Below are 16,082 nucleotides of genomic sequence, written 5' to 3'. Positions count from 1 at the left end.
TTCTTAATTCTTACTTGAGTGAGAAGGGTGGACTGAATGTTTTGCTGGCGGCAACAGACCTGCCACTGACACTATAGTATGCTGTCTACTAAAGAAAGTCAGGTGTGAAATCTAAACCAATGGGTACTAGAAATAGAAAGGCACCTTTGAGTTAGTCATGTTTTTTTGTTGTTGTTGTTGTTTTTGTTTTTGTTTTGAGGTTAGAACTTACTAGCTAGACCAGGCTGGCCTCCAACTCACAGAGATACTCTTGCCTCTGCCTCCTAGGTATAATGAAAGACATGTACTACCATGCTGGGACTCCGTTACCCACTTTAATGGAAATGTAGCATACTTGCCTACACTAGAAATGTGTTCAGAGAAGCTCATTATGGGTCAGTTGTTCAGAAGACATATTTGCCTGCCCATTTGTGGCTTCCTTTCTTTGCTCATGTCCTTTCTCTGCTCTGTAGGCGATTAAATACTCTAAACAAGTGTGCCGTCATGAAGCTGGAGATCAGTCCTCACCGGAAGCGAGTGAGTACCAGAATTGTACAGTGCGGGGGTGGAGGGAGGTGAAGACAGGGACAGCAAACACACAAACCCAGATAGGACCTTATGCTCTGTAAAAGGTCCTGTTTGTCCATTCTGCATGTTAAAACCCAAATTTGGAGTCAGCAATGGATGGTGGTATCTATTGCTCTGGACTTGAAGAAATCAACTGTTACTTTTCCCAGTGAACTCCGTGGCTACCATGTGAGTTAAAAACATGAAGCCTATTGAATCTCCAGAGGAATTTCACATTGCTCCCTAGAGGAAATAAAGCTAACATTCTTTAGGACCTCTTCCTGTTTCCTGGATGGAACAGTAGCTCTGTCTCAAAGCTGTCAAGATGAAAGGGGAGGCTGGCTTGGGGGATACTGTAGGAGATGTGGATCGAGGGGGATAGGGGTGGGGGTGGAGGTGGGCAGGGAGAAAGAAACCAGAGCAGGAAATCCCATACACTATGTCAGTGGTGGTGATCACACGACTGTTATTTCTGGGGAAAAGCTATGAGACCTTGGAAAGGGTGAGGCAGTGCTAGGAATTGTCGAAGATTAACGTAAAGACAAATAAATTTTCCCAAAGAACGTACTCCTGACTGTTGAGAGTGTACAGTCCGGGAAATTAAGTCTTTTACATGAGTGATCTGGATCCTCGGTGTCCAGTGAGCTTGCCAGAGTGTCTCCACACTGGTGTGTGTGATGCTGTGTACTCAGTGTCTTAGCAAACTGGGCCTCGTGAGGCTGTCCACAAGAGTGGCAAGGATAGCGAGCGTGCTGAGTGGTGTCTTCTGATTCTCCTTCTGAAAGGGAATAGTCAGGTGCTCTGCACGTGATGGCTCACTAGATCTGGTCTCCGGTTCTTTTAGGGAAATACCTTGACTTTCCCTTAGGGTACCTAGAGTCTTCAGCCATTCTACTGTTTGAAAATAGCTTTTTTTTTTTTTTCTTAAATTGCGCATGAGAATATAAACACACTCTGTCAACAGGCAGTTAAACTGGAGGCAATCCAGAGGGAGTCCCTCGGTTGTTGACTTCAGTTCCAGTTCAGAATATTTTGCATGCTTGGAATTTTCGCCAATCTCAGAGGTCCCCTTTGTGAGCGATTAATGAATGGCCTAAAGATCCAGGGTTTCAATAAAAATAACTTGTTTAGCTGGCAACACTTGGTCAGACTTCTGTTAAAGTCTTTACATCTGGGCTGGTGAAGTGACAGTGGGCCTGTGGCCAAGCATGACAATTGAGTTCTGTACCCAGGACCTACGTGGTTGAAAGAGAAAACTCACTCTGACTGGTAGTCTTCTGAACATGGTACAAACATCCATATACATCCATTCATAATCACATATGTGCAAACACCTTCTCTAAATAAAATAAAGTAATAATAGAGTCTTTAAATCCATCTTTGTTACTTAAAAAGAAGTGAGCAATGGACACTGGGAATATCCTTTGAGCTGTGTCCTGGCCCTTAGCCTGTGTCCTGCCTCCTGTCCCGTGCTTAGCCCAGCACATTCATGGCTTCATTTTGTGCTTTCAGAGTGAGGATTCAGATGAAGACGAACCTTGTGCCATAAGCGGCAAGTGGACTTTCCAGAGGGACAGTAAGCGGTGGTCCCGGCTTGAGGAGTTTGATGTCTTTTCTCCGAAGCAGGATCCAATCCCCGGGTCCCCAGACAACTCTCGTTTGCAAAGCGCCGCAAGCCACGAAAGCATGCTGACAGATCTCAGCGAGCACCAGGAGGTGTCCTCTGTCCGAAGCCTCAGCAGCACCTGCAGCAGCGTCCCCACCCACGCGGCCCACAGCGGGGATGCTACAACGCCCCGAACCAATTCCGTCATCAGCGTCTGCTCATCCTCCGGCCACTTCGTAGGCAATGACGACTCTTTCTCCAGCCTGCCTTCTCCCAAGGAACTATCCAGCTTCAGTTTCAGCGTGAAAGGTCACGAGAAGAACACCAAGTCTAAGACACGGAGCCTGCTGAAACGGATGGAGAGCTTGAAGCTCAAGGGCTCCCACCACAGCAAGCACAAGGCACCTTCTAAGCTGGGGTTGATCATTAGCGCCCCTATTCTGCAGGAGGGCATGGACGAGGAGAAGCTGAAGCAGCTGAACTGTGTGGAGATCTCAGCCCTCAACGGCAACCATATCAACGTGCCCATGGTACGGAAAAGGAGTGTGTCTAACTCTACACAGACCAGCAGTAGCAGTAGCCAATCAGAGACCAGCAGCGCCGTCAGCACACCCAGCCCGATCACCAGGACGCGGAGCCTCAGCACCTGTAACAAGCGGGTGGGCATGTATCTAGAGGGCTTCGACCCTTTCAGTCAGTCTACCTTTAATAACGTGACCGAGCAGAACTATAAAAACCGGGAGAGCTACCCAGAGGACACGGTCTTCTTCATTCCCGAAGATCACAAGCCTGGCACCTTCCCTAAGGCCCTCTCCAATGGCAGTTTCTGTCCCTCAGGAAACAGTTCTGTGAACTGGAGGACTGGAAGCTTCCATGGCCCTGGCCACCTCAGCCTACGGAGAGAAAACAGCCAGGACAGTCCTAAGGAGCTGAAGAGACGCAACTCCTCTAGCTCTGTGAGCAGCCGCCTGAGCATCTATGATAACGTCCCAGGTTCTATCCTTTACTCCAGCTCGGGAGAACTGGCCGACCTGGAGAACGAGGACATCTTCCCTGAGCTGGATGACATTCTCTACCACGTGAAGGGGATGCAGCGGATAGTCAACCAGTGGTCTGAAAAGTTTTCAGACGAGGGAGACTCAGACTCAGCCTTGGACTCTGTGTCTCCTTGCCCATCATCTCCAAAACAGATACACCTGGACGTGGACCAGGACCGAAGGACACCCAGTGACCTAGATAGCACAGGCAACTCCCTCAATGAGCCTGAAGAGCCCACTGATATCCCCGAAAGAAGAGACTCAGGGGTGGGGGCCTCCCTGACCAGGTGCAATAGGTAAGGGCCTTCTTGATCCAGACCGAGGTGGGGGTCAAGAAGGGTCTGCTCAGTAGGATTGAGTCTGACAATCACAGTCCTGTAAATTCCTAGGGACAGTGTCCAACCATGAGACTCCAATAATCCAAAAATGGGGGGGTGGGTATTGTAAACTGGGTATGGACCTTTGGTCGAGAAGGATGCAGACAGTGGACTCTGGAAGGTGGTAGTGTTTTCACAATATAATCAGGCTTTATGCCACCATGGGGTATATTTAGAAGTGGTTAAAACTGTCAAAGTGCATGTACACTCGGTTCTCCTGCAGTTCCAAATCTTCAGACTTTGCCAGGCACAGATGAGAAATACTCAGGGGAGAAACTGTCTTCCTGTCATTATACCCTGGGTAATATAGTATGACCATGAACTACTAGCAGGCTGTTATAAGCAATCTGACTTATAAACTTGCACTAAATGGGAGAGTGCTCCCAATATGCATAGACACTGTCCATCCTCTCTAAGAGGCCTGAGCGTGCTGAGTCTACCTATCTGTGATGCTCTGGAACCAACCTCTGGAGTTATGTAGGAAGGACTGTTTTACAGTGGGGAAAAAGCGGGAAAGGAATGTCAATGCTCTCGGTTTCTGAGAGCAGCTGACGATCTGACTGGTCCCAGCTCACTCCTTCTGCCCTCTTCTCTTGCAGGCACAGATTGAGGTGGCACAGTTTTCAGAGCTCTCACCGGCCAAGCCTGAACTCTGTGTCTCTGCAGATTAACTGTCAGTCTGTGGCCCAGATGAACCTACTGCAGAAATACTCGCTCCTGAAATTGACGGCCCTGCTGGAAAAATACACGCCTTCCAACAAGCATGGCTTCAGCTGGTAAGAGAGCAAAGTGCGCAGTGAGCCATCACTCCGGGTGATGCCATCACGGTCCCTGAGGTTGTCCCCAGCTCTAAGCACATGACTGTTCTGTCCTCTGTCATCCTTAGGCAGTCAGTCTCCACATCGTCGAGGCTGTGTTCTCAATACTGCTGAAACTCATAGAGCCTCGAGGAGTTAACTGCAGGACTGGTTGGTTGAGTTTTCTGCCCTTTCCGTGAAAGATTGCATTCAGGCCCTCGATCATGCTGAGCCCACACTCCATCACTCTGATGTCAGTTTTGATTGAAGGTTTTGAGCATGACCCAAAAACTACCTGTGCTAAAAAGTTTGGGGTTTTTGTTTTGCTGTTTATTTCGGTGGAGGGGGCTCTCTGTCAAAAATGCCCGGGGATTAATAAATTTAAGTGGTTAGCTATAATATCTTAAGTATATACTGTTTCTGTTTGAGCTTTAGGTTTCTTTTTTGTTTGCTTTGGTTTGTTTGTCTGTTTGTTTGTTTATTTATTTTGGTGTTTTGAGACAGGGTCTATCTGTTTTGTAGCTCTGTCAGCCCTGGAACTCATAACTATATAGACCAGGCTGGCCTTGAACTCAGAGATTCACCTGCCTCTACCTCCTGAGTGCTAGGATTAAAACCATGTGCCACCATGACCCACCACAAACAAATATATTGTAAAATCGAAACGTATTCGAGGTCTAACTCTTCATAATCTTGAAAACTCAGCCTTCAGTATACTGTGTAAGATATGGACGGTCAGACTGGATGGGTCTCGGGCGGGACATAATCTCTCTCCTTACTCACAGTTCAAAGACAAGAACTGTGTCTGGATCCAGGTCTCTGTGTTTCCGCAGTGTCACAGGCGTCCCTGGATCTTTTCACTCATCCTCTGGGTGCTTGTAGTCCAATTGTTACAAAAACAAGGATGCAGCCCATGTCACTGGAACACCCTGTGACCAGCCGAAATGACTTGAGACAGGGTCCACTGATCCTCGATTCTCTGACTCCTCCCTCCTAGGGCTGTCCATGGGTTGTAGCTGTGGCATCAAAGCACCTCCCTACATAAGGCAGTTCCATAAGCCTCACTAAATACAGAAGTTGTTTGTTCTGAATGACAGAAATACGTATTGACCAGTTTATCCCAGAATGCTTCGGATTCTCAGTGGGGAGTGTAATGTGTTCTTTCCACATTCCACAGCCTGGCTCTTCACGCACAACAAAGCGAGCATTATACACACTTCGGCCACAGCACCATGTGCCTATGGAAATACAAATCTGGCTCTACTCTCTGGCTTTTCCTTTTCTAGCGCCATCAAGAGTGGCATGTCACGGCCAGCGGGCAAGGACCCAGAAGGCAAGGCAGTTGGCTTTCTGTGGTGTCCCTCAGTGCTTAGAGTAATATTTTCCTCACTGCTATTTAAAACTGCATATTTCACATTCTCCTTCCAGGGTTGTCTACCCCTTTTTCTCCCCAAACCCTCAAAACAATCTGCAAGTCAACCCTCCTACTTCAATTCTGGTCAGTTTTTCCAGTGAGTCAAAACCAAAATGTAAAAGCCTGGCATTGTAGAACTCGGACAGCAAGGAGCACTTCTGCCCAAAGTCCCTTTCCTGTTTGGCTCTGCCCTTTCTGGTCTCCCTCAAAGGGTCAGCTCAGATACCTGCCTGATGGCCTTAAATGGCTGACATGAGTTTCCTGTTGTCGAGTATATGGTTGGGGGCGGGCTAGCTTTCGGGCCGCCTGGCCGCCTTGGGGAGCCTCACAAAACTCCCATTGTGCCTATCCGCTTTCCCATAGAAGCCTGAAGATGCTGTATGCTTTGGGGTCATCGGCAGGGGAATTTATTTTGACTTCAGGCCGTGCCCTATTTGAGCTCTGGTCTAGGTTCTCAGTGTCACAAGACAGTCAGCTTTGTGTTGTTGCTGATTTTTTACTCAGTGTTATCCAGATCTCTTTACACGAATCAATTCAGAGCTCTTCAAGAACCCAGATGGGATTCATACCCTTTTAGGAAAAATGGGAAGTCGTTTCTCAAGCTCATATCAGAAGTCCCTAATAGGATATGACATATTTTTGCCTCTTCCTCTTCCCGTACCGTTCTCATGTAAGGAAGTCCACTAGCCTCCCCGAGGACCACAGACAGCCGTTCTCAAGATGAACAGGAGCTAACACATTCCCCAGATGAAGATATTCAACCAGATCTTACACCTCCAGAGCTTCAAATATCTAGACCAGACTGGGCTGCATAATAAGAAAAAGTCTTACCAAAACAAAGGAATCAGGGAGATGTTGGGGGCGTGGCTGAGTAACAGAGCCCTTGCCCAGATAGATTCCTGAGTCTCCAGGTTTGATAACCAAAAGCACTTCACCCACCCCACCCCCACCACAAAAATAAAGAAAGAAAAAAAAAAGAAACACAAAAACCATTCCTATGGCATTGTCCAATAATTGGGGGAGGGGGGTTAGGGAGAACATTCTATACTCATATAATGTATTGTAGCAGCTACTGACCCAGTAAGGCCTTTAGTTTGACTGCTACAGTTACCAAACTGAACTGGTCACTTTATTTCCATTTAAATAGTCCCTGTATTCCTGTATTGATAGGGATCAAATATGTGTGTATGTGTGTGGGGGGGGGGGGGTTGAAAAAAAGGGGGCGAGCAAATTCAGGCAAGTAAATGCTTATCTCCACCATCCCATCTTCTTTAAACAGGGCTGTGCCCAAATTCATGAAAAGGATCAAGGTTCCAGACTACAAAGACCGGAGTGTGTTTGGGGTCCCGCTCACGGTGAACGTGCAGCGCTCAGGACAGCCCCTGCCTCAGAGCATCCAGCAGGCCATGCGCTACCTCCGTAACCACTGTCTGGACCAGGTGAGTACAGCCGCCTGTGGATCCCGCTTGCGGGAGCTGAGCTTCCTGCTGCATGCTCTTTTTTTTCTAGTTTCGTGGGGAAGGGTCCTGCTTCCACACTCATCCCTGGTGTTTTTTCTCCCAAAAGGTCGGCCTCTTCAGGAAGTCAGGTGTCAAATCCCGGATCCAGGCTCTACGCCAGATGAACGAAAGCACTGAAGATTACGTCAACTATGAAGGCCAGTCCGCTTACGATGTGGCGGACATGTTAAAGCAATATTTTCGGGATCTTCCTGAGCCCCTCATGACAAACAAACTCTCCGAAACCTTCCTACAGATCTACCAGTGTAAGTGTTCCTGAATCTTTTTAAGGCAATTGAGATCAGGTTCCATGGGACCAACTGAAACACGTAGCCTCTTGGTCTGTCATCCTTTTGTGGAGAAAGTCCGCATGCTGACCTTCTCAAAACCCAAGTTCACAGTTTGTGTGTGTGATAGGTTGATGTATCCTTACTGAATACTTTGAGAAGTAATTTTTGTGACCTGGGAGTATGTTGGCAGAGGAATTGTGTAGCCCACACAAAGTACTAAGTTTTCTCTCCGGCGCTATAGAAACCTGGTGTGATGTTGCACACCAGTCACCCTAGAGCTTTAGAGATTGGAGGATCAGAAGTTCAAGGTTATCCTTGGCTACATACTGAATTTGATGGCTACCTGAGTCTCATGAGACATTGTCTTAAAAAGAAAGAGAAAATTAATGTTGCTGATGGGTCAGGAAAGACAGAAGAAGTCACTTGTACATTTTTACCATCCAGTCTACTGTCATCTTTCGTTTGTCTAGAACAGTAGGTGCCGAAAAGTAGGGTGCAGTAATGACATACTGGCCTTCCATCGTCCCTTCTTCCTCTTCCTCTCCTCCCCTTTCTCCACCCGACCTCTCTCCCCCTCCACCCACCTCTCACTTCCTTCCTTGCTCCCCATCTATAGACTTAAAGTTTACTTTATACCTCTCTTAAAGGGCTGTTGAATTTAAATTTTCTCTGGCGCCTGTGTATTTTATCTCACTGGAAGATGAATAAATAGTCCTTTTTTCCCCTTTTCCGTTAATCATCACAGTTCCTTCCTAAACACCTAGGGAGACAATACACATGCCCCCCTTGCTTTCAGGCTCAGCTTAAGGCAGACCGTTGAGGAAGTAAGTGATCAAGACGAGGACTGGCTTTCACAGCCTTGTATTTTTTCGGGGCTCGGGTGACGTCAGAGCAGCGTGATTTAAAAGCAGCCTGTCTCGGTGCTGAAATAATCTTTACAAGTGACACACTGGACTTCATTTTATGAGAAACGGAGCTGGTCTGGACTGCTTCATGCTTTCTCTCAACCTTTCATATTTTATGAAAACACAGGTCACATTTTCCCCCCACAGAGGTATTTGTTATGTGTTGTAACCATGGAGCCGTTTAATCAGTTTGTCTTAGAGCCCTGCATTTAAGTGACTTGCTTTTTCCACCGCATGCTTTAAAAAAAAAAAAATTTAAAAAAAGTTCGCCTGGTGAACGGGACAGGAATGCCGGGCACAGACTTATTACAGTATAAGTTATTCTACAGGCTTATGTGCGCTTCTGTACATTTGCTTCTTGGTATGCCTTCTAAAAACCTTAAAAACCATTATTTAAGATCTGTCTATTGAAATTGGCTTCATATTTTTCACAACCTTTCCCCCATTTAAAGGATGGGCAGATGGGTCAAAATTGGTCGCCAAAGATACTGTACCCTTTCTACACAGCTCAGCAGCCTCTCTCCCTTGTTAATGTCTTGCACGTGTCTCACGTAAAACTTTTTATTGAAACTACACAAAATCTTTAATGTAGAGTGATTTCAATAATTAAGATGGCAAATTAGAGGGTTATTTTTTTTTTAAGTGCTTAGAAGAAACAGTTCTGTACGCTAAAGGCACACATCATCTGGAGCCGAAGTTTGAGGTCGATTTAAGAGCGTGTTAGTATTGTGGGTGTTTAAAATGTTTTAACTCCCCCACAAGGCAGGAAATACTTGAGGGTAGTGACGCCGGTGGCAGCCCATAATTTCTTCCTTATTAATCTTCAGTATGCTTTCTACAAGTGCCTGTTCAATGTTTGATGCCGATGTTTGCTTTGGGATGTGGACTTGCCATGTGCGTGGAAAATTACTGAGTTGGTAGTGGGAATGCTTGTGTCCCGCAGATGTGCCCAAGGACCAGCGCCTCCAAGCCATCAAGGCAGCCATTATGCTCCTGCCCGACGAGAACCGGGAGGTTCTCCAGACACTTCTCTATTTCTTGAGCGATGTCACAGCGGCTGTGAAAGAAAACCAGATGACTCCCACCAACCTGGCTGTGTGCTTAGCTCCGTCTCTCTTCCACCTCAACACCCTGAAGCGAGAGAATTCTTCTCCAAGGTACAGATCAGTTGCGTGCCCAGGCTCTGTTCCTGTGTGGCCTCTCTCACTTCCTTCTAGGGCCGTGGCCCTGTGTTCTTGTTAGATTCTTACCCAAACCAGGCAAAGGTGGTTAGTCCTGCAATTAAGTCCTTGTATGTTGCTGTAAAAGATGACTTGACACAAACAACTTAAGGGATTGTCTTAGTCAGAGTTTTACTGCTGTGAACAGACACCATGACCAAGGCAAGTTTTATAAAGGACAACATTTAATTGGGGCTGGCTTACAGGTTCAGAGGTTCAGTCCATTATCATCAAGGTAGGAACATGGCAGCATCCAGGCAGGCATGGTGCAGGCAGAGCAGAGAGTTCTACATCTTCATCTGGGGGCTACTAGGAAAATCCTTCCAGTCAGCTAAGACTAGGGTCTTAACGCCCATACTCACAGTGACACACCTACCCCAACAGGGCCACACCTCCTAATAGCACCACTCCCTGGTCCAAGCATATACAAACTATCACAGGGAGTAAACATTGACTTTGCTCATTGTTTCAAAGAATGCAAAGCTTGGTTGGTTGGCTCCATGTCTTAGACAAGACAAGACATGGGGACAACAGGAGAAGACCTGTGTTTCATGGCGGCCCAGGAGTGGGGGCAGAGGGGACACACACAGGACAGAAACAAGATACCCAAGGACCCACTCCCAGTGACCTATTTTCTCCACCTAAGTCCCACCTCCTAACTTTTCAAAAACCTGCCACGACAGTACCACCAGCTCATCATCAATTGTCCTAAATGTGAATTTCTTGGGGACCTATCCTGGCCAGGCCCCTTTCACTGTCAGCTCACTGAGCAACCCTGTGCCTGTCTTTTCTCCTAGCACTACTCTCTGAAAACAATCTCTTAAACACAGTGGTCCTGAGAGGGAACTCATGGGCTTGTGCTTTGGCAGGGCCAGGGTTGAGGGCAAATCAAAGGGGGTCATTTCTGTTCTCCCAGCAAACAGCCCTGTAGACTGGGTCGGTGGCTGCTCTTCAGAGCCTCAGCCTCCATGGGATCAGGAAAGACACATTTCAGGTCTGTTCCTGAAGATGAAAGCAAAGCTACAAAGGACAAAGGTCACTGAAACCTCGGAGTTGCTCCAGCCTAACATATGGCCTAAGCCAATTATTGGCAAACGTGTCTGCCTAGAATACATGTGTAGAAGACAGGAGTAGCTATGGGAAAATTGGAGGAAGCTGAATGCACATAAAGACTGATACTTGCCAGGACTTACTCTATACCGGCACAGGGGTGTATCCTTTCCATTCATCTTGTCCTGTCATAACAGTCACAGGAGATGGACAAACTGTTAAGTGTCCTTTTTTTTTTTTTTTTTCAAAAGTAAAATGAAGTTTAGGAAAAGTCTAGCTCTGGAAGGAAGAAATAGCAGGTCTGATTTGCATTTCTTACCTGAATAGTTCTTGATCAGACCTCCCCTCCACCACTGGAGGAAAGGGTGACTAGCGGGACCCAACACATCCTGCCTCTGTCCTGCAGTAGGAAGCCGAAAACTGTCTCTCAGCTTGATACATGGAAGCCATTGCACCTGGAGACCATACCATACTCAAATAGCCTTTTAACTAGTGTTAAAAGTTGTTGGGACATTCCGACTTTAATGGGATAGAAAACTGCAGGAGACGATTAGAAGAGCCAGATAAGAATAAGACCAAACCTCCAGGAAACAATAGGTTTATCCCGAACCTAAGGTGGAGGATCCTGTTTACTTAGCCAGTAACAATGGCGATACGGGCTATCCTTAGTCCAAACAGCTTGCACATCAGCCCCCTTAGAAGCTGGCTCAGCCCCCAGCACATAAACACTCTTGTGAACTACTTTAAGATGTCTCTAAATACTCTTCCTATTTAACGAGAATATGTATGTTAGTATTTTGCGTTGTGTTTTTAATAAAACTGTTGAGAAACTGTGCTGAGCAAAATGAAAGGCTCTTTGGGACCACTTCACCTGCTCATTATCCAAAACCCTTTCTTTCTTTTTCCCAGGGTAATGCAAAGAAAACAGAGTTTGGGCAAACCAGACCAGAAAGATCTGAATGAAAACCTAGCGGCCACTCAAGGGCTGGCCCACATGATCGCTGAGTGCAAGAAGCTCTTCCAGGTATACAATCCCAAGGCTTGGATGCTGGGCTAAGGATGACGTGCATGGGCACAAGGTCAATGGCTCGGTACTTGTTCCCATGCACAAAAGGGCTTTCCCATAATTGGAGATTATGTACATAGGCTAAAAAAGTTATATACATTCACAGACTCCTCTCTCTCTCTCTCTCTCTCTCTCTCTCTCTCTCTCTCTCTATCTATCTATCTCTATCTATCTATCTCTCTCTTTCAGATACACACAGGTATTCTTATATGCATTTAAATATATGCGTGTCTATATTTGCATATATATTTTGTAGTTAATTCTTGATGAAACTGTCTTTTACTTAAAAAGCAAAAACAAAATTTGAAGCCAGCATGTCTGTAGAGCTGGTTTCAGAACAGCCAGGGCCACATAAGAGAAACCCTGGTTTGTTTGTTTTTTTTAAAAGACAAACAAAGAAAAGCAAAAGTCACGATTGATCAGGAATTAAAATTGTGTCTGAGAAAGCTGCTTGCTCATTGTAAGCCCTATTGTGATTACTTAGACCCTTCACTGTCTCAAGGAAGCAGACTGCTGGCTTGAGTGGGGGGGGGGGGGCAGGGCGCGGGATTGATTCTGCCCTTCATCTTCTGCTGAGGCACTGGCAGACCCATCACCTTTTTATCTTGTGTGCTCCTCCCAGGTTCCTGAGGAGATGAGCCGGTGCCGTAACTCATACACTGAACAAGAGCTGAAGCCCCTTACACTGGAGGCCTTGGGACACCTGACTAGTGATCAGCCTGCTGACTACAGACACTTCCTCCAGGACTCTGTGGACAGCCTGTTTAAGGAGGTCAAAGAGAAGTTCAAAGGCTGGGTCAGTTACCCCACCTCGGAACAGGCTGAGCTGTCCTATAAGAAGGTCAGTCTTCTCCCTGGTCCATTCCTGTGCCCATAACTTTGAGTGATCAGACCTGAGACTCTGCCCAGTTGTACCCTCTGTGGGGATATCTGTCATTGACAGCTGTCCCTGTGTTGGGCAGCCAGGTGATCGAGATTCCCCGGGTAAATGGACATCAGCCACAGAGGGACAAACACTAACACATGAAAAATCTCAGTCTGCTCATGAAGAAACTCATTCCTTCCACAGAATCAGCTTAGAACAGTGGTTCTCAATCTGTGAGTCATGACCCCTTAGGGGGTTGTATATCCGATACTTACATCATGATTTGTAACAATAGCAAAATGACTTATGCTAGCAAAGTCACTTAGGAAGTAACAAGGAAAATAATGTTATGGTTGGGGGTCACCACAACATGGGGAACTGTATTAAAGAGTCACAGAGTTAGAAAAGTTGAGTCCTACTGCTCTGTCCTTATGTGGAAGATTCACTAGTGTTATTTGGTTTCAAAGGGCATCTTCGTACATGCTTAGTTGTTTTTTTTTCTATAATGTAAAGAAAATAGTTTGATGCTCCCATCTGTCCTGAGACATTGTTTGGAACATCCTTTATAGCTCTGTGAGATGTCCGTCAAGGGGTTTGTCAACACTGTCTCTACCACCTTGAAAATAGAATGGTCAAATGGCCATACAGACTTAGGGATGAAATAAATGAAATTATCACAGTCATCCTTATACAAACCACGGGGATTTGACACCATTTTATTTGCACTTGTAGACTGCTTTTGAATGTATTTAGAACCAATAGCTAAATAACGTCATAGATTTGCTAATCAGTCTGTAAAGAGAGGGGCTGTGTCCACTGCTCAAAATTTGCTTTCAGACTCAAAGTATATATGCTTTAGCTTAGCATTAAAAAAACAAAACCATCTTGCCTGGCATGGGTGGTGCATGCCACCAACTTGGGAGGCAGAGGTTGGTCGATCTCTAAAATTCAAGGATGCCATGGTCTACAGAGTGAGTTCCAGAATGGCCATGACTACACAGAGGAACCCTATTTCAAAACAAACAAACAAACAAGCAAGCAGACACCTGCATCTTCTTTTCAGGTCAGTGAAGGACCCCCACTAAGGCTTTGGAGATCAACTATTGAAGTCCCTGCTGCACCGGAGGAGATCTTAAAGCGCCTTCTGAAAGAACAGCACCTCTGGGATGTGGATCTGCTGGACTCAAAGGTGATCGAAATCCTGGACAGCCAGACTGAAATCTACCAATACGTCCAAAACAGCATGGCGCCCCACCCTGCTCGGGACTACGTCGTATTGAGGTGAGTCCCACATTGATTTGACTGTGACATGGACAGCCAAACATCAGGTCTGAGCCCGTGTGTCGCTCAAACGCACAGTAAGATTACAGTATTCAAAACCAGCAGTAGATGTCAGGAACAGTGAGGGGCGGTTTCTAAGCACATTTCTGTTTATGTCAGCTGTGCTTCACTGAGTAATGCTTTACCTCTTGGAACTGAGCTCAGAAAGGGAACGATGTTCAAAGTGAATGTCTGCTGCATTGACCAGAGATATTCTGGTTAGAAACAGCTAACAAGTGGATAGGGAAATAGCATGAGTGCCATGTGACATGTGATTAAGGCTGATTTATATGTCACTTCCAAGTCTGAAGGCTATTGAAGGAGCAGTTTCAAAAAGCTTTGAGGAAATGTCACGTTACTCTTCCAGAACTGTTTGATTCGGGTGCCCTGAGACATTCATGGAATGTGAAAATGTTTTTGTTTGTTTTTTTGTTTTGTTTTGTTTTACAAAACAAAAAAACACTTGAGAGTGGCTCTTTCCCAAAAAGAGACGGAGTGACTGAGCATTTCCATGCTGTCTTAGGATTTCTATTCTTGCACAAAACATCATGATCAAGCAGCAAGTTGGAGAGGAAAGGGTTTATTCAGCTTACACTTCCACACTGCTGTTCATCACCAAAGGAAGTCAAGATTGGAACTCACACAGGGCAGGAAGCAGAAGCTGATGCAGAGACCATGCAGGGATGCTGCTTACTGGCTTGCTTCCCCTGTCTTGCTCAGCTTGCTGTTTTACAGAACCCAAGACTACCAGCCCAGGGGTGGCACCACTCACAATGGGCCTCCCCACCTTGATCACTAATTGAGAAAATGCCTTACAGCTGGATCTCATGGAGGCATTTCCTCAAGGGAGGCTCCTTTCTCTGTGATAACTCCAGCTTGTGTCAAGTTGACACACAGGCCTAGTCAGTACACTCCCTAAGCAGAAGCCACCCTGTACAGGTTGTCCACCCAGAGTCCTTGTGCAAGGGACTGGGAGGATCCCAGGGCAGAGGTACCATTTTCAATCTGGCTTCTGAGAAATTCCATTTCCCCTTTGGTTTTGTCTCCACAGGACCTGGAGAACTAACTTACCCAGGGGAGCCTGCGCTCTCTTGCTCACCTCTGTGGATCACGACCGGGCACCCGTGGCGGGGGTGAGGGTTAACGTGCTACTGTCCAGATATTTGATTGAACCCTGCGGGTCAGGAAAATCCAAGCTCACCTACATGTGCAGAGCTGATTTAAGGTACATTCTGATTGCGATCTTTTGACGTGGGGATGATGATGCAGAAGACGTAGATTTTCGATATAATTCTAAGAAAAGCAAAATGAACCTGTCACTGTGTTTTGGAGACCTAATGAACAGTGGTACATATATAGTAGAACCTTGGTGTTTTCTGTCCCTTTGGGTACTGCTTCCAATCTGTGTTCCTTAGGAAATGTGCTGTGAATTTGGTAGTTTCATCACAAATTTAAGGCCACAGGAAGTAGTGTAGTTTATATTGAAGCAAGTAGATATTGCTCATTTTATACTGGAAGGTGTTTGTACAATGCACATGTTTCATAATTGACTGTGCCTCTTCTTTGTGAGGTAAATTGAACATGATTCTTCAGATAATAAGGATGTCCAAGATCAACTAGTGAATGCTCACTTCGTAAACGATTCCGCCTTTGTAAATGTCAGTTACCCCGTGCAATCCGTTTCGGTGATAACATGCTGAAGCTGTCTCTAAGCAGCATCATTGCGTATCCAGTATCCAGGGTCATTGAGTATGTAGATTTAAATGGTGTCCCCTGGAAACGTTCTGGTCCTAAATGTGTGATGGGACTGCCTGAGATTGTCTGCCGACAAAAAAACAATCCTTACTTTCATGTGTTGTTCACAGAGGATTGATAGTAGGCATCCCAGCACTTGAGAGGCTGAGGCAGGCCAATCACAGTGAGTTCAAGGCCAGCCTCAACTACATAGCCAGTTCTAGGGCAGCCAAGGCTATATAGAGATACTGTATTAAAGAGAGAAAGAAATGGAAGTAGGAAACTTTGTTATAGCACAGTAGTGAAGACTCTTTCTCTCAGTCCTGAGATCCTGAGCACAATCCTCATAGTGAAAA

General features: G+C 46.1%; 1 protein-coding gene across 2 annotated transcripts in view; it reads left to right on the top strand.

Moving 5' to 3' along the window:
* The window catches only part of Dlc1 (DLC1 Rho GTPase activating protein), a 170,448-nt gene that overhangs the window by 151,654 nt on the left and 2,712 nt on the right, over window positions 1-16,082 (top strand). For both annotated transcript variants that reach the window (XM_028768158.1, XM_028768159.1), the window contains exons 4-13: window positions 453-516; window positions 2,059-3,485; window positions 4,166-4,342; window positions 7,057-7,216; window positions 7,344-7,542; window positions 9,415-9,628; window positions 11,651-11,765; window positions 12,430-12,648; window positions 13,736-13,953; window positions 15,044-15,217. In XM_028768158.1, coding sequence (XP_028623991.1) covers window positions 453-516; window positions 2,059-3,485; window positions 4,166-4,342; window positions 7,057-7,216; window positions 7,344-7,542; window positions 9,415-9,628; window positions 11,651-11,765; window positions 12,430-12,648; window positions 13,736-13,953; window positions 15,044-15,217 — 2,967 coding nt within the window. The remainder of the gene's footprint in view (window positions 1-452; window positions 517-2,058; window positions 3,486-4,165; window positions 4,343-7,056; window positions 7,217-7,343; window positions 7,543-9,414; window positions 9,629-11,650; window positions 11,766-12,429; window positions 12,649-13,735; window positions 13,954-15,043; window positions 15,218-16,082) is intronic.

Source organism: Grammomys surdaster, unplaced genomic scaffold, assembly GCF_004785775.1.
Source record: "Grammomys surdaster isolate TR1022 unplaced genomic scaffold, NIH_TR_1.0 185, whole genome shotgun sequence".
NCBI classification, from domain to species: Eukaryota; Metazoa; Chordata; class Mammalia; order Rodentia; family Muridae; genus Grammomys; species Grammomys surdaster.
Note: the sequence above shows the minus strand (reverse complement) of the source record. Positions and strands in the feature narration are given on the sequence as shown.